At 56.3% G+C, this 18,219-nt stretch overlaps 1 protein-coding gene across 6 annotated transcripts in view; it reads right to left on the reverse strand.

Annotated features, from left to right (window-relative positions):
- LOC122383539 (isocitrate dehydrogenase [NAD] subunit beta, mitochondrial-like) overlaps window positions 1-18,219 on the reverse strand; it is a 57,481-nt gene that overhangs the window by 16,187 nt on the left and 23,075 nt on the right. For all 6 annotated transcript variants that reach the window (XM_043370498.1, XM_043370336.1, XM_043370421.1 and 3 more), the window contains one exon: window positions 3,126-3,281. In XM_043370498.1, the coding sequence (XP_043226433.1) occupies window positions 3,126-3,281 (156 nt within the window). The remainder of the gene's footprint in view (window positions 1-3,125; window positions 3,282-18,219) is intronic.

Below are 18,219 nucleotides of genomic sequence, written 5' to 3' on the forward strand. Positions count from 1 at the left end.
GCTGCTGCCAATGCTGAGCCATAGGAACCCGGTGGATAAAGAGTTGTAGAACATCAATCTGCCCCCGAGTGTACGTTTGAGTTAGCGCCAGAATTGGAGGACGGGATCAGCGGGAGGGATTACTCCCGTCATCGGGCATCGACCAACGCACTCTGACATTTAATCATCACTTGATTTAACGGGCTCTCAGCTAATTGCCACTGTCGGTGTGCGGGATACGCAGCAAGATGGCTCAAAATTGTATGGAAGGATCGCAATTATGTGCCACGAACATATACAAAAAACCAAATTGGATAAATTCGAGAAAAAAAAACTCCGAGACTTCAGATGCGTCATCAGATGAAAACTGCTCAAGTTGAAGGAAAACATGTATAGTTTACTGTCGAGATGGGAAATCCCGACCCCCTACAGCAGTATCACCTAGCCCACTAAGATACTTCACCAACTGCTGGTGTCTCTGCCGGGATACGAGGCCCCCCGACCCCCCCCCCCCCCGAGCAGCCAGCGGGGACAGGGGAGGGGAGATGATTAATATCAGCTGTAATACCGACATTGTATGTTCCGGTCCAATCACAATCCAGCAGGTAGCTGTGCGCGTGTGAGCGCAGGGATCTACTGACCACGGCACTGAACCACGGCACATCTCACTGTGTCAGTGTTACGGCAGCACATCATAGACACATTGGCAGATACAGAGCCCCGCTACCAGACATGTGCTTGGATCCGGAAAAATGGATCTGAGATCCGATCCCATGGATCCCGATCCGAGATCCATTCAGATCATAGATCCAACCCCTCAATTTTGTCGAGAGATCTACTGGGATCATAGATCTGACCCTTCAATTTTGTCGCTAGATCCACTCGGATCATAGATCTGGCTCCCCAATTTTGTCGTGAGATCCATTGGGATCATAGCTCATAGGTGCTCAAAATGTTAACAACTTTCTTTCATAAGAAGTTATGAATACCAAAGCATGGTTAGAAACAAACAATCTTATACAAAGACCATATTAGTAAAGGCATCCAGTTACATTATACAGATACAAAATAAAGGAGGCTCATGACGGTCACAACTTGAGAGAATTGAGTGACATGAAGATTGTTCACATTCACATACCAACAGAAAAGTTTGCATTAACAATTAACATAGAGGTAAGTCAAAGTAATGACTAATGAACAATACATAACTAGGTACCTACCACATCACAATTCATGTTAGAATCTACATAATGATATTGATAAGACAATCTCATTGATCTTGCATTCGACAACCATGAGGCTTTCCAGTTTCCAGCTAACCACAATTGATTGATAAACAATAAAAGATGATACTGACACATGTGGCTTGGTTAGATAAAGGTATTTCAATCTATTGAAAGAAATATTTGATAAAATAAACTGAGATATAAACAAAAGTATAACAATATTCAACATCCTGCGGAAGCGATGGGAAGCGAAATATCTATGGAAATATCAATTGTAATGGCCTTGGATGTTTACCGTAAAATGATTATTCAGTATCTAAATTGAACTCGTGACGTCATTTCAAATAACAAATGAGCTAGGCGTTCTACCTTCGAGTATAATGAAAATAAATAAAAAATCAAACTGGAAATTCAAAAGTCTGGAGCTTTTTTTAAAAGAATGTTCATTTTTTTCTGCCTCACATAATTTTACGATACGATTGTTTGTGAATATCATCTTTGTAGCGTTGAATTTAATGACGTAAACGTAAGCTGAAACGGTATTATATGGCCCTGAGCGGTGTGCGCCTTGCAGCTTTATTTTCTTCACTTTTCAAAAGAATAACAATATCTTACGTCATTAGTTTAAAGGGCCTACTACGGGGAATCTTTTGGAATCATTACGGTCATGGTCAAATTAAGATTTTTCATTGGTCAAACGATAATGACGTAATAAAACCATATTACCAAAACGTTAGCTGTGAATTTCGTTTGTCTTTTTTTTGGGAGGCTCTCTCATAACAAAAGCACAGCATGGCACCACACGTGGCACGACGGCCTTGGCACTATGCCAAAAGTAGGTAATCTGAAGAAGTTGATGCCATTTTTGAACTTGTAATTTTATTAGGAAAGTATTAGAGGTTGGTTTCTATTCTTACTAAATCGAAATTGTGTTGCACATACTAATAGCTCATATGAACATTCTGGATTGGGATTTCATACCTGGCAGAAGTGGATTGCTGGATTATTTTTAACAAAACTGACCTATTTGGCTTCCAGGTTTGATTTCCTAACATCTGTCCATAGGCGGCAGAACTGGGGGGGGGGGGGGGGTGGCACCAGGGTACAGTGCCCGCCATAGATTTTGGCATTTTAGCATTAGCCCTACTGGCGTTGCAGAAAGAATGGGACCAAAATGAAAATCTGCAGTGCCCTGCTGCCACTGCATCTGTCTGTACTGTTTGTTCTTTGAATTAAAGTGGCTGTAGCTTGTTGATAAGATTGTCATCAGTGCTGTCATGAAAAAGTTACAATTGGTCACAAAAAGTAGCAATATGCATGTTCTTGGTTTATTTTAAATGTAGTACAAATGTTGTCTATTTAAATTCAAATTTAATGATGATACCTAATGATCACAAGTGGTCTTAACCAATAACCATGTCTAAAGTGATAATTCTCAATTGTATTGCACTGTAAGGTGTACAATTATGTAGGATAAGGGTTTCATTGGCTACAGGTTGTCGTGAGATCCATACAGATCATAGGTCCTCCACAAATTTTTGCCCGCTGGATCCACAGAGATCATAGATCCGACCCCTAAATTTTGTCGAGAGATCCATTCAGATCATAGATCCAACCCCTGAATTTTGTCGAGAGATCCACTCGGATCATAGATCCAACCCCTCTATTTTGTCGAGAGATCCACTGAGATCATAGATCCAGCTCTCGGATCCAAGCACATGTCTGCCCGCTACACAGTTACACAGGACACACAGCTGTTCAGCGACCCCGACCACACAGTACACGGGACACACATTCAGCGCCCACACTGCACAGCACACAGAGCCCAGTCACCACCGCCCGGCAGCGCGACCATCAGTACCGACAGCCAGCGGTAGCAGCGCCCAGTACCGGCCCGGTACCGCCGGCCGACAGACTGACCTTTCCCTTGCGGATGACCTTCTCCACGGCCTCTCGGATCATGTCGCCGTGGAACTGCAGGTTCATGTGGTTGAGCATGTTGGCCGCGCACAGCAGCATCGCCGTCGGGTTGGCCACGTTCTTGCCGACTCCCTGCTGGAACGTGTGCCGCGCGCCCTGCCCAACAGACACAGGTCAGGTCAGGTCAGATCGGGTCAGAGAGGGTCACACCACACAGACGTCAGGTCAGGTCAGAGCGGGTCACATCACACAGACGTCAGGTCAGGTCAGAGCGGGTCACATCACACAGACGTCAGGTCCAATAGAAGAAAAGAACTCAGGCAAGCTGAGGTCAGAGGCCAGCTCAGGTCAGGTCAGACCAAGTCACACAGGTTAGCTTACATGGAAAAGGTCCAACTTTGATCCCCATATGACTCCTGAACAGTGTCTGGTGATATGTCATCCCACACCATCCCAGGTCACCTCCCAGTCTGCCAGCGCCCCGCCCCAGCCGCTGCGCTTTGAGCCCAGTGCCGGTAGCTGGGACGCCGCCCGGCCCCGCCCCGCTCCGAGTCCTGTGTAGATGGCCGGCACGCCATACCCGCCCCGCACCCCCCGCGTCGAGTCCTGTGTGGATGGCCGGCACGCCGCCCGGCCCCGCCCCGCTCCGAGCCCTGTCTCAGCGGCCGGTGCGCGCACTGGCAGGTGGCGGCGTCCGGCGCCGGCGGCGGTCGCGGTCCGGCGCCCCCCTGAGGAGTGCCGGCGCCGCCCGCTGACACATTGTGCCGCCAACAAAAGGTGCCGGTCGCGCCGCCATCGGCCGGTTCCGCGCCGACACCGTCACTGACCCGCCCACCGGCCGGCGGGGGGGGGGGGGCGATCATCGCTCCCCGGGGAGGCGGCCCCGGCTACCGGCCACCGGCCACTGCGGCCAGCAGTGACCCAGCGCTCATCAGTCGGCCGACCCGCGAGAGGTCGCCCCCCAGGGACCAGACCAGGTCGCCCCTCTGGGTCCATCGGCCGCGCGGCCCGCAACAGGTCACCCCCAGGGACCACAGGTCACCGCTGTGTGCCGGCCCGCCAGACGGCCGGCCCGCGAGAGGTCACCCCCCCCAGGGACCGGACCAGGTCACTGAGCTGTGTCTACCAGCCGGGTGGCCCGGGGTCACCCTCTGTACCCACCAGCCGGGGGCCCGGGGTCACTCTCTGTACCCGCCAGCCGGGTGGCCCGGGGTCACCCTCTGTACCCGCCAGCCGGTGGCCCGGGGTCACCCTCTGTACCCGCCAGCGGGGCCGGCGTCACCTCCAGGGGACTAGGGGACAGACCGGGTCACCGCTCCGGCAGCCTCTCCGGGGTCGCAGAGGAATGAAAATCCGGACTAAGGCCGCAGGAACCTGACAATGAACGGGCACTTCGTATTTTCTACTCAGCCGGGATCGTATAACAGCGCAGTGTCTGAAAAGCTCAACATTCCGATAAATGAAAACGGAAGTGTGTACGTAAATGGCATGGCAAAACCACTTTGCCCTAAAATATATTTAAATTGCTGAAGGGACTCAAAGTTACCGAACTCGAGCTGAGGTCCGTGTTGGTTAAATTCCAACCAGCCCTGGACGAATGTATAAAGCGTGTTGGCAATGCCATTATATCAGCCTTTACTCTCTTCCAAGTCGCATCTCAAAAAGAAAACTGATCAAAAACAATCAGTCAAGCTGAGGAAACGGTTTGGTTTCACGCATCATCGCCACGCCACCACCTTATTCTAATGGGCAGCTATGAAAAATGCAGCATTGTCATTTTGCGACTAATAACTTCGCGGCCAACTAATACCGTGGATATGACAATGGAAAGATACGAACTTCCCAGCTCCAGGACACCACGCATTTAACAAAACTCAAAGCGCCTCAGGCACCCCACTTAATCTCCTTGTCAGAAGCTTTACAGAAGGCTTTACCATGCCACTACAAATCTTCCTCGTGGATGATAACTAGGGTTCATTGTTGTCAGTATTAGCGGCCCGGGATCAACCCCCCCCAACCCCAACCCCGGCCCAAGCCCTAAGGCAGCTCCCCATCCAGTATGGTGCAGCACTTGCAAACAAAGCGCTGCCGAGTTGATATGGACTGAGTGAGTTTAACGATGGGACGGACGGGCGGTCGGTCTGCCGGATATCGGCCGTCCCGAGCAGCCCCGATCGCCAACTTTGGCACGACACGCGCCAGTTATCGGCGTCTGGGACATCGAGCCCGTGTCGGCCGCGCTATGAGCGTGAGGCTGATCCCGGCATCGCGTCAAACTTTCAGCGGCGGCCGGCTCTGCGGGACGGCGGCCGCCGGCGCGCGACGCCCGCACCCTTCAATCAGGCCGCGGTGAAACATGCAAGGAAATCGACCCATCGGGTGCAAGCAACAGCGTTCCGCCGGCTGCCGGTCACCTGAGCGGCTGGCTGAACACCAGCAGTTCCCGTCGGTTTGTCACGACGGCAGCGTCGGGTCGGAAAGGCACCCGACACCGCCGCTGACAGCTCGAACCCTCCCCTCCGCTCCGCCCCGCCCCGCCCTGAACCGGCTGACGCGACGGACCGACCACACACCAGTGACCCGATACGGCCGTATCCCTCCGCTCCGCCCCGCCCTGAACGGCTGACGGGCCGCCGCTCCGGTGACCCGACACGGCCGTCGGACGGGGCGGCGGCGGCTCGGCGCGGCGCTCAGTTAATTAGTGGTTGAGCTGAGCTGGTCTCCAGCTGTCGCCGAGTCAGCCCAGCGGCCGAGTCGCCGAGGCCACTCAGGCTCCCCATCGGGACGGATACGGCAGAGGGGGCAGCAGAGTGCAGAGTGCAGAGTGCTGAGAGAACGGCCAGAGAGACACGAAATGCCCCCGAAATACCTTTGCCCATCCTGGCTCCGACGGCACGGCTAATGATGGAAGGTGCACGATCGAATGAAACAGCGTAATAGCAGGCACACCGGTTATCGGTAGTAGGTAGATATTGCTTACGGTGGCTTTTCCTATCTCTATTTCTGTTCTATTACACTATGCAACAGTCATTTTGTTCCTGAGTAACGACCGATTTTTTTGGACTCATTGGGTCCCATTATAACCGAAATGGGCATTTGTTTTGATCTGAAAATGCTTTTCCGGTTTTCAGAGACGATTTTCGATTTTTGGCCCCGAAATTCGGTTTTTGGCCCACTGTGTCCGGTGTAATTGAGTAATCGACTCGCGGTAACTTTCATCGCCCTTCCTATGCCACAAGCTTTCGAATGATATCCGGTTTTGCATATTTGCGTGTAAAAATAGCGTCATAAATCTATGTTAAAGTGTCGTACTGACTTAAAAGTCACCGTCCAGCACAAGAAGAAGATCTATTCTGCTCTCCTCTACACCTTCCAGCCAACTAAACTCACAATCCCCCTCCTGGCACATCCACAGCTCGCAGACACACATCTCACATCATCACCAACCAATCGCGCTGTCATACGTCATATATCTCACATCATAACCAGCCAATCATGCTCCCATACGTCATGCCCGGCCCAGCTACTTGCAGGGTGTAACTCGGCCCTGCCGGCATCAGATGCCGGCGGCTATGACCAACGCTGGGTCACCGGTTCACAGCTCGACGCTGAAGCTGACTCACACTTATACGGCTCACATTCATCCTTGCGTCACGCTACATCACCCCCTGGTTCTGAAGAACCACATTACTCTACATGTTACATGTCATTCAATCAACGCATCAACTACATCCTCTGGCACACCATCGCCATATCTTTCCGGCTCTCTTCGAACACGCGTACCACGCCGCAGCGTCGCAGGCACGAACGTTTCACTCTCGTCTGCGGACACATCGGACCCGGTCGGTGGATCGGAGTCCGGGGACTGAGCGACGCTGGGCGGCCGCGTGTCCGACTCCGTCACATCACTCGGAGCTGGCGACACACACACGCCATCACACTCGCTGTCATCAGACCACTCCACCGTTGGCGCTCGCAGAGCCCCTGGCCTCGGACATTCAGGGACGGTCAACCGATGTCGGAGGTTTCGCACATGTCGTGGGACATTATCGACTTCGATTGTCTGGGCCGAAACGACGCCTGTCACAATACCCTCGTCTGACTTTACAAAACATCGGTCGCCCCGCCGCCGAACCCACACCATGTCCCCTACCTGGTATACACCGGGTTTCTTCAGCGGCAGGGCGTCACCAGGCTCGTCTGAGGTTCTGCGGGGCGTCACGTCAACGTCTCGGCCAGGGTGTCGAAGCACCCCGTTGATTGGAGCTGTGGCCGGGTCACTGCCATCCTTCGGTGTTACGTTGTATCGATGGACTGCTTCAGCAACGGAGCAGGACTGCCGGGCCACCATCACTTTGATGGTACGATGATGGCGCTCGACGATGCCGTTCCCGCCGGGCTCGTAGGCAGCGCGGAACCGGATGGATACGTCCCAGCGAGCCGCGAACGCTAACATGACCCGGCCACGGAACTCTGTCGCATTGTCCGTGAGTATTTCCGCCGGGGCTCCACGCTCTAGAAACACGTTCTCCAGCTCACTCACAATCTCCAGAGCTCCTGCCCGGCGAAGCCGTCGCCATATGGCGTACCTCGACGGCCCGCAGTCCACCAGCGTCAGGTATGGGTGGCCGTGCACGTGGGTGACATCCATGGCCAGGCGATCCCACGTGCGTTCTGTTCCGAGTGACCCACCGGGCCAGCGCTCCGGCGCCGGGTCAATCGAGGCACACGTCTGGCATCGTCTGACCACGTCTCGCACAGCTGGTTTTGACACCCGCCTCACCCCCAGCTCACGTCGGGCGTACCACAACGTTCTCCTCACTCCTTGGTGACCGATGTTTTCGTGGATGGTGCGGATGTCACTCGCTGAGGCACTTGTGATGGCAGCGACAGCCACCGGTTGTGCTTTGGACGAATCAGTGGTTGGCTGGTCGGCAGTCTGCAGCCAGGCGTTGGGCACCCGCGTCACCTCATCAGCACGGTTGACCGCTGACGCGACCAGCTCGATAGTGACCTCCAGTTCGTACTCGATGACGAGCTGACGGAAAACAGCCACGCGCCGTCGGATAAGCATTTCGGACTGCGCCTTGGTTCGCAGCCTTGCCTTACCCGACAGCGCGTCACTCAGCCAGCGGTGCACCGTCACCGAGTCTGTCCGGAGCGTCAGGCGACGGAAGCCCCATGCTACCGCCAGGTTGACACCGTTGAGAGCGGCATCCAGTTCTGAGATATTGATGTGCACGTCCCTCTCCGATTCGGCACGCAGCCAGGACGCGTCCTCGATGATGGCGCCCGTGTCAGGGTCAGTGAGCACGACACCGCGGGCGATGGAGCTGGCGTCGGTCCACACCACGACGCTCGTCCCTGTCACACACCACTGGCCGCGTGCCGGGTCACATGCTCGAAACCGCCGTGACACCTCATCCACCTCACGTTGTAGTTCCTCGCTGACGATCGGAGTGTCCCAGTCCGGGCTGAGGCGGTTGGCAGTCCGCTTCATCCATGCAGCGGCCGGCCGCAGCCAGCCTGCGACCGGCACATGAGATGTCAGCTGGCCGGCCCACGCGAAGACAGATCGCCGCGTTAGCACGGGTGGAGCCTGCGTTGGTGACTCCCCGTCCCTACTCCACTGGAGTGCCGGCCCGTCGCTCTCGGCGACACGAAGGCCCAGCATACGTGCACCGGTCGCGACCCGCTCCGGCGGCTTGCATGTGAGCCCGAATCGAGCGAAGTGCTCGGCAACCTCATCAGCCGAGACCACCGCTTCGTTGACCAGCAGATCATCGGCGTAAGGCAGCACTGCCTCTGCCAACCCGGGGCTCTGTGCGAGCACCTTCCTGACCACAGCCTTCATGATCAGAGGCGCGATACTGAGCCCAAAGCCGACCCTGGTCAGGCAGTACCGCCGCCCTTGCACGATGACTGTCTGGTACGGCCACAGGGCCGGGTCCACACGAAGCTGAAGAAAAGCTTTCTTCAGATCCAGGACAGCGACCCGGCGTCCGTGACGTCGCCACCTTCGCAGCTCTTCCACGCAGACGTCAGCGTCGGCTGTGTGACGTGTCAGGTGTTGATTGAGTTCCCGATAATCTAACACCGGCCGCACCTTGTCCTTCGCTGCCTGAGTAACCACCATCAACGGGATCAATCCCTGTGCGGGACCGTACATCGTCTCATCGTATTCGCGCAGCCAGCCCTCACTAATCCACAGCGCCAGCTCTGCATCGAATTTTTCACGCGCACAACTCGGCACACCGTACTGAGCTATCGAGTTTCCAAGCGGGGGCGGAGCCACGCCACCGGCCCATTTCCAACGGACTGTCCACACATCATCGAACACAGCCGTGAAGTCAGTCTCGTCAATCCTTAGCTCCGGCTCCGTGTCGACCGCTCGACACACCTCCCGCTCCGGCGGGACCTCACGCTGCACCACAGCAGCCGTGTCGACCGCACGACACACCTCCCGCTCCGGCGGGGCCTCACGCTGCACCACAGTAGCCGTGTCGACCGCTCGACACACCTCCCGCTCCGGCGGGACCTCACGCTGCACCACAGCAGCCGTGTCAACCGCTCGACACACCTCCCGCTCCGGCGGGGCCTCACGCTGCACCACAGCAGCCGTGTCGACCGCTCGACACACCTCCCGCTCCGGCGGGGCCTCACGCTGCACCACAGCAGCCGTGTCGACGCTCGCAACTGGGTTGTCGCTCCCGAAGCGAACGGATCCTCCACTTACACTCACGCCCTGCAGGGCGTCAATGCCGGTCATGCCCAGCAACACGTCTACACCCAGCAACCGGGCCGGTACGACGACCGCCCGCACACTCACTGTCGCCCCGCGCACTCCAAGGCTGACCACAGCCCGCCCACAGCACAGCACCGGGCTGTCGTTGACAGCGACCAAGCTGGCGTCACTCCGCTCCCAGCAGGACACCATGCCCTTCCACACCACTGTCTCGCTGCACCCTGTGTCGACGAGTGCTCGGCACTTGCGCCCATTTACATTGATGTCGATGATGGGGGCTCTTGGGTCACTGCGGCAGCTGGCGACGGCGGAGCCCGTGGCGCTGATGTAGCGCCGTCGCCGTGCCCGTTTGGGCAGAGCCGGGCGATGTGGCCTACCTGGTTACAGGTCCAACACCGCAGTGGTGGACGGCGACCCGTCCCTCTGGCTCCCCGCTGCTGCTGTACATATGATGGCGGCGGCTGGACGACAGCCACCGATGCAGTCGCTCTCTCCCTGGCCGCCATCGCCAACGTTGACCTAGCGACGGCGACGGCTCGCTCCAAGGAGAGAGTTTCATCTCCAGCACTGTTACGTACTGTTAGCCGCACCTCCGGCGGCAGACCTTGCAGGAAGTGCGTCGTCATCACTTCGTTGGACACTGAACCTATGAGGGATATCAGCCGCTTGACTGATCCCAGGTAGGCATCCACAGACTCGCCCGGTTGTAGACGTCGGTGATACAGCTCATACATAGCCGCGTCGGGTCCCAATGCAAATGCACGATGCAGTTTTTGGCGGACGATTGCAGCATCCCGCTGCTCGGTGGAGGAGAGGGTGGCCCACACCTCGTACGCCTGGTCCCTCAGGCGTGTGGGTATGACAGCGGCCAGTGACACACGACGCAGGGCACACAGCTGTGTCGCCTGCTCCAGCCATCTGACGACGTCACCGCTGCCGTCGAACTCCGGTATTGCCCGCAGATCGAATGCAGGCGCAGGAAACTCTGGTTCCATGGTATTGGTACCAGCTACCGGTGCACCACTGCCCTCTTCTACGTCAGACATAATCACAACACTTAGTCGAGAAGGCCGAAATAGCTTGTCGTACTGACTTAAAAGTCACCGTCCAGCACAAGAAGAAGATCTATTCTGCTCTCCTCTACACCTTCCAGCCAACTAAACTCACAATCCCCCTCCTGGCACATCCACAGCTCGCAGACACACATCTCACATCATCACCAACCAATCGCGCTGTCATACGTCATATATCTCACATCATAACCAGCCAATCATGCTCCCATACGTCATGCCCGGCCCAGCTACTTGCAGGGTGTAACTCGGCCCTGCCGGCATCAGATGCCGGCGGCTATGACCAACGCTGGGTCACCGGTTCACAGCTCGACGCTGAAGCTGACTCACACTTATACGGCTCACATTCATCCTTGCGTCACGCTACATAAAGTAAGAAAATATTGAAATTTTGTAAACATTTGACATTTTTTCGATTTCATTTCAAAATAGAGAAAAAACTAAAGGCCCTATCCAAATTCTGAGCCCAGTTCCTTGAAGAGCATTCAATTTCCGTTCGGAAGGTACTATTTTAGTGCATTTTATCGGTTTACTGTGGCGTCCAGATTGAGTCACTTGAAAAACGGGCCCCCAACAGATCAAGATTCTGAGCGACAGGACTGCTCAAAAGTAAGTTCCTGCGTGTGACCCGAGGTCACAAGGGGTCAACAAAATGACCTCAGTTGACCCCTCGTCGATCCTATGGCGTTAACATACGTTATCAGGTTAATGCTATGTGATATGACTTAGGATATGTGTTTAGGTTAACTCAATCTGGACGCCACAGGAATCCGATAAAATGCACTAAAAAGGTACCTTCCGAACGGATATTGGAATTGGCTCTTCAAGGAACTGGGCTCAGAATTTGGATGGGGCCTTTAGTTTTTCCTCTATTTTGAAATGAAATCGAAAAAAATGTCAAATTTTTACAAAATTTTCTTACTTTAACATAGATTTATGACGTTATTTTTGCACGCAAATATGCAAAACCAGATATCATTCGAAAGCTTGTGGCATAGGAAAGGCGATGAAAGTTACCGCGAGTCGATTACTCAATTACATCGGACACGGTGGGCCAAAAACCGAATTTCGGGGCCAAAAATCGAAAATCGTCTCTGAAAACCGGAAAAGCATTTTCAGATCAAAACTAATGCCCATTTCGGTTATAATAGGACCCAATGAATAAGAAAAATTCGGTCGCTTTCCAGGAACAGAAAATTTTTCATTTTTTGTTGCATAGTGTTATTGAAACGTTAGTATTTGGTTACCGATTCACCGGCGCTGAGTAGTAGCCTGTATGTACACCACAAAGCGACTTCGGCGTAGCACCGTAAAGGTCCAAATTACGGCAGCGAACTCGAATCACGCTGGGGACATGCAATATGCACTGAACAGTGAACAATGAACAGTGAATACAGAGGTGGCACGGCAAACACCTACTAACCGGCCGCAGTGGGCTACCGCGCAGCAGCCGGCATCTGCAGGGACTGCCATCGCCGCTCCGACACCATACACGTCTTCCCAGGCCATTATTTGGCGCTCGGCCGGCGCGGCGGCCGCCCGGCCTGAGCGAGCGCCACTCAGCGCCTGCCGCCGCCGACAGGCGTCACGTGTGGGTCGCCGCCGCCGCCGCCGACAGGCGTCACGTGCGACCGGTCACGGCGGATCGACGCTGCCCAGCAGTCACGTCCGCACGGCGTGATGGGTCGTACCGGCAGTACTGTACTCAGTACAGCGGGCCGTACTGATGGTGCTGTACTCAGTAGTAGTACAGCGGGCCGTACCGGCGGTACTCACTCTCAGTACAGCGGGCCGTACCGGCGGTACTGTACTCAGTACAGCGGGCCCGGATACAGTACCGGCGGTGTACAGTCTGTCTTAAAAGTACCGCGCAAAGTGACAGTGGATCCATCAAGCCTGACCGAGGAATGGTCTACTATAATTTGAAAGTCACCGAACCATTCGACCTGGGGAATGGACGAGGATGTCCATTGCTTCGGTGACTCAAATTTAGCAGTCCTTTATCGGTCAGGCTTGATGGATCCACCGTCACTTTGCGCGGTACTTTTAAGACAGACTGTACAATACAGCGGGCCGTACTGATGGTGCTGTACTCGCTACTCAGTAGAGCGGGCCGTGCCGGCGGTACCGTACGCAGTGCAGAGGACGGCCCGGATACCGGCCGGCGCGGCGGTGCGTCCAGTCGGCCCGTCCCCAGGGTGTGCGCCGAGAGCAGAGCGCGATCAGCTGTCGGCCGCGACAGCTCCCCCCGCGAGGCGGCGGCGCAATCAGGTAAAACAGCGCGACACACCTCGGAGGCGGCGCGCCCGGGGACCCAAGCCATAATTCATGCACGAGCAGGGAGCGGCGCCGGAGGCCTCTGAGCGCGCCGTCCAATACCAGTGGCACCACCGCACGCAAATAATGCAAACAACGGCAGAGTAGGCGACTCCCTACACACAATCCACTGACGTAGCGCAAGTCCATTGGTGCTCTCTCATGTCACAAACGAACGCAAGTTTACGCAGTCAACGGAAAAATATAATACACTGAAAGTGTTTGCCATTGTTCATGTCTGGAGGATGCCCATCGGACGCACCATCGTGGAAACGAGAAAACATCCCACAGACCAGTGGGCCCTTTCCGATGGCGCCGTCACTGTTCGATCAGCGGGGAAGATGACAGGGCAATCAGCACCCTGACGGCGCCCAATACCCAGCGCAGGGCCCCACTCGAGCGGGCCGCTCCCGGTTTACAGCATGCCATCAGACGGCCGACATACGGGACGGCGATGAGAACAATAGCACAGTTTGTCCGGACGCTCTAAAGCCGATCTCAGATGGGTTCGATTTGGAGTCCGCAGCGGCCGATGGTGTGCTGTAAAGTGGCGGCGCAGCGGGCCGCCGGGTCCGATGGCGCTCCAGCAGTCACAATCCGTCCGCCGCTCGGCTAGGTGGTCGGGGCCGTGGCAACACGGATAGCTCAGCGGAAGCACACTCATCACAGCGGGGCGGCCATTTGACGCCGCCAGCGCCGCGAAAAATCGCCAGAAAACGGCGCAATACCGGCGACAATTTATGACGTGATCGAGAAAAGCGATCGCACTCTTCGTCAGAACAGATAGCTGCGCTAATAAATCCAATGGGACACATCATAAAGCAGAGCGTAGATAAGGAACTGCACCTCTCACGACAGAGTCAGAGATTCGACTGGGCAATACCTGGCAGTTCGCACCTTTACTGAAACAGATGCCGCTGCAGAACGGCACAAAATGGACAGGTCTAACTCAATCTCTGATCAAATTACAAAATATGTGTGCAGCGTCAAAGACGGGCTGAAAGTTCACAGGCGCCTCATCCACCGACGCTGAGATCTAAGAGACCGGCAGATGGAGCCGGCCATATCCGACTGAACGGGCCGTGGTGAGGCCCATCGACACATCCTCAGCGGGACTTCACACGAGAGCCGCGCAGACCGAGGGCGGCCGACAAAAACCCACTGATGGAGAATCGATGGCCGTTTGTAATGTGCCACGAGCCTCATAAGGAGACCGAGCGCCGTGTGGGTGCCACTGCGGACCGGTCACACGTGCAGAGGCCCCCCGAGTCGCTGCTGCCAGCTCGGAGCAGTGCCCTCGGCGACAGTGCAATCGGGCCCGGAACTGGTCAGGCCCAGCGGGACCGAAATCACTGCCCGGCGGCGCCGGAACGACGCCCGATCGTCAGCGCGGCCAGCCGAAAACGGCCGCCAAACGCCGATTGGCCGCGTACCACCGAGCTCGGCGAGCCGACTGTGAAATTATACCAATCGGCCGGAGCCCACGTGCGGCAGCGGCATTTGGAAACGGGATGAGAGCGGCGTTCCGACTCGACCAGTAACCTCCTGCACGGGCGCCGCTCAGCCGGCGGACAGTTCGCCCGGCGCCGGCCGTCATATCACCGGTCGGACGGGGAATCGGCCGCCAGATTGGATCGTATGGCGCGCATCGGCCCGGCACTGCGGCCCAAACGTGCCGTGCCGAGCGGCGACAGGTCCCAGCGCGAGCCGTGTCCCGCCCCAGCCGGTCGTGAGGCTCACAGACCGAGTCCGAACTCGTCGTGACCGGCCTCTGAGAGCCTGCTCTGTTCTGTGGTGCCGTTCACCCCGCGGTCAGACCGCGCTAAACAAAACGGACGGACGGCCGAGCGGCGCCGCCGGTAAGCCACCAGCCGATGGCTTATTTGATGACACGGGGCCCGTGCCCGCCGTCTGGCTGTTCGCGCCGAGTGAGTGGGGGCGCAGCGGCGGCCCGCGCCGGGCACTCACGGACACAGCCGGGGCCCGGTCTGTCACACGACAGCTTACTTAGCCGTCAGATGACAGCTTACTGGGCCGGCGCCGACGGATGGTGATGCATGGTGACTCGGCCGGCGAACTGCGTCACCGCGCCCGAATACACGGCCCGCCGCCGCCGCCGCCGCCACGTAACCGGGATAAACGACGCGCACAGGAAAAGGAACGGCACGCCGGCAGCTCATCTCATATTCATTACTCTCATTTTCTTTATTTATTTCGCCATACGCTACCTCATTACTTTTCGTTACCTATGCCTTTACCTCTGCATTTTCCGCACACAGACAAAGCGACGCGCTTGCTTATCGCCCGATACGATACTGATGGCGCTACTATGACACTATGGATTAGCAGCCGTTGAGAGGTATTTGACTACAGAAGTAGCCAACGCTTTTCACCGTGTTCAATCAAAAACTTTGTTATAACTCCTTATATCAAAAGAATGTGCCGAGCTACAACATGCAATGCCAGCGAAATGAGACAAACCAGATGGGAAACCCCAGCCGTGCTACACCAGCGATAGTTCTCGATGTTCGCGGTGTAAATGAGGACACACCAGCCACGGCTCGGGCCGCTGGCCGCGCCGAGCAGCCTGGCCCGGCGGCAGGCCGTGGCGACTCTGTGTTGGTGTGCCGACCGGTCCAACCCAAACCTGCCGCCGTTATGAGCCCTCGGGGACGACAGGCGCGCCGTAAAACATAGCGGCCGCTGAGTCACCCGACGGCGGGCGGACGGGAGGCGTCCAAACAGCCGCCGGGACAGTAGCAACAGGCTCCCAGAGACGGCCGAGACACCCACCGGGACAGTAGCTACCGGCTCCCAGAGACAGCCGGGAAACACCGCCCAAACAACAGGCTGGGACAGTAGCAACAGGCTGCCAGAGACAGCCGGGACAGTAGCAGCAGGCTCCCAGAGACAGCCGGGACAACCGGGACACCCGCCGAGACAATAGATAACGGCTCATAGATACTGCCGGGAAAACCCCATCGAGACGAAAAACTGGTAGAACGCCCGGCTGACCCCAGACGCGTGTGCGAGTGCTCCGCTGTTTTGCCCGTTTTTCGGCGAGAGAGTGGTAGTGCGACCGAAGGAAATCTTCCGTAAGTGTAGCAGACGGTGGTATTGGAGTCCGTATTGTACCGACTCTATCGTCTAAGGCTGCAAAAGGGAGTTATTGCGATTTCGAACTGATTCTGATGTGCGCCACTTTCGTCGCAGTGTTCAAGCTTTGGTCGGTAGAAGTGGGTCAAGTTTGGTAGAAGCGACACTAGCGCCTTCTTTCGAGAACCTGAGAAGACTGAAGTTACAGACCGCCGAGCCTTCCGCCATCTGTCGAACGGAGAAACAAACAGAAGTACTTGGTTGGGTAGAAAGGTCTGAACCAGGAAAGCCAGTATGGGAAGATCGAAACGAAAAACCACGAGTCCCCTTATGAAAGAAAGTAACAAAACGAGAAGAACTGGTGAGGAGGATGTGGATGAACCAGAACAGACGGACATTGCAGGTACAGAAGATCAAGTCGGGGACATGATCACGGACCTGAAAAGGTTCATACAACGAGAGAACGTGATCAACAACAAAAAATTGGCGGAAGAAATTCGGAAAAGTAATGAAGAAAGGATGACGGCGTTGGAGACCTCGCTAGGTTTTGCGCTGGAGACGAATCAGACTCTGGCCAAACGCCTGGTTGAGGTCGAAAGGAGAGCAGAGAAGGCGGAGAAAGAGCTATTTGTTAGTTCGAAGCGCATGGCCGTCATCGAAGAACAGGTGGACCAGCTACAGCAACGTGAACTGCGGAACTGGTTGGTCTTCAGTGGACCTGCGGTCCCACGGAGGTCGGCTGCTGGTCGCGGACGCGGTGAAGACCCGGCAAAGCTCCTGAATGCAATGCTACAGGAGTTCATGGATTACACCATGGACATGAGGCAGGTGGAGGAGATATACCGGGAGGAGAAGCTCATCCGCGTCCGCTTCAACGCTGTCGGTGCTGGTTCTGACCGATATTTCCTCGTCAGAAACAAAACCAGGCTCCGGGGCAGCGGACTATACATAAATGAATGCCTCTCTCCACTCAGGCAGAGCATCTTTCAAGAGCTGACACAGCTGAAAAGAAGGCGCCAAATCAGCACCGTCTTCACGCGAGAAGGCATCTCATTCGTGGTGGTAGCACGGGGCGACCGTCCTCGGCCGATCCGTTCCCCGGCTGCGCTGGAGCGACTGATCCAAATCATGTCGGAGCCTCGAGACCAGAACGGCTCCCCAGAGCACCAGAACCAGCGCGCCGGCGCCACTGGAAACATCAGATCGCGGGAAGCGGAGTGGTCAAGGGAGCCGGCGGGCAGCCAGACACAGCGCCTGTCACAATACCGGGACGATGACGGAGCGGCAGATCCAGCCCAGACGGAGATACCGACAGTGGAGACTGCAGGACCGGCGATGGAGACCGCAGGACCGACGACGGAGACCGCAGGATCGGGCTACAATGACGGCGGACCGAGTCAGGGACGGACGACACCGGACGACGCTGAGAACCGCCGCCCTGAACCGGAGCCTGCGGCTGGTGGGCGGCGGTCCGTTTCCGTTGAACCACGCACGGACCAGACGAGCCACGTCTTGAGGGAGGAAGAGCGTCCCGCCGAGAATCAGGTACCTGCGGGCGGCGTCCGTCGGCCACCTGTCCGTGCTTCTATCCTCAGGATACTGAAATCCTTCTCCTCCACGCCACAACCCCCTTCCGGGCTGGGCAGGCAACTTTATCTCATGCGGGCTGCTCCCTTGGAGCGGCACCGCTGCTCCTGAGGGAGCGCACCCCGTAGCCGGGTGCAGTGAGTGCCTTGGGGCTGGGTAGCCTGCCCTCTGGACGGGCTCAGCCCCGGCGACTCACTAGGGTGCCTGCCCAGACCAATGTCTCCCCCTAATTCCTATCATCCTTCCGGCTCTGCAATGGTCTTGTCGACCGACTTGTGCA

This window comes from Amphibalanus amphitrite, unplaced genomic scaffold (genome assembly GCF_019059575.1).
Source record: "Amphibalanus amphitrite isolate SeventyFive unplaced genomic scaffold, NRLGWU_Aamphi_draft 000001F_arrow, whole genome shotgun sequence".
In the NCBI taxonomy this organism is placed as follows: domain Eukaryota; kingdom Metazoa; phylum Arthropoda; class Thecostraca; order Balanomorpha; family Balanidae; genus Amphibalanus; species Amphibalanus amphitrite.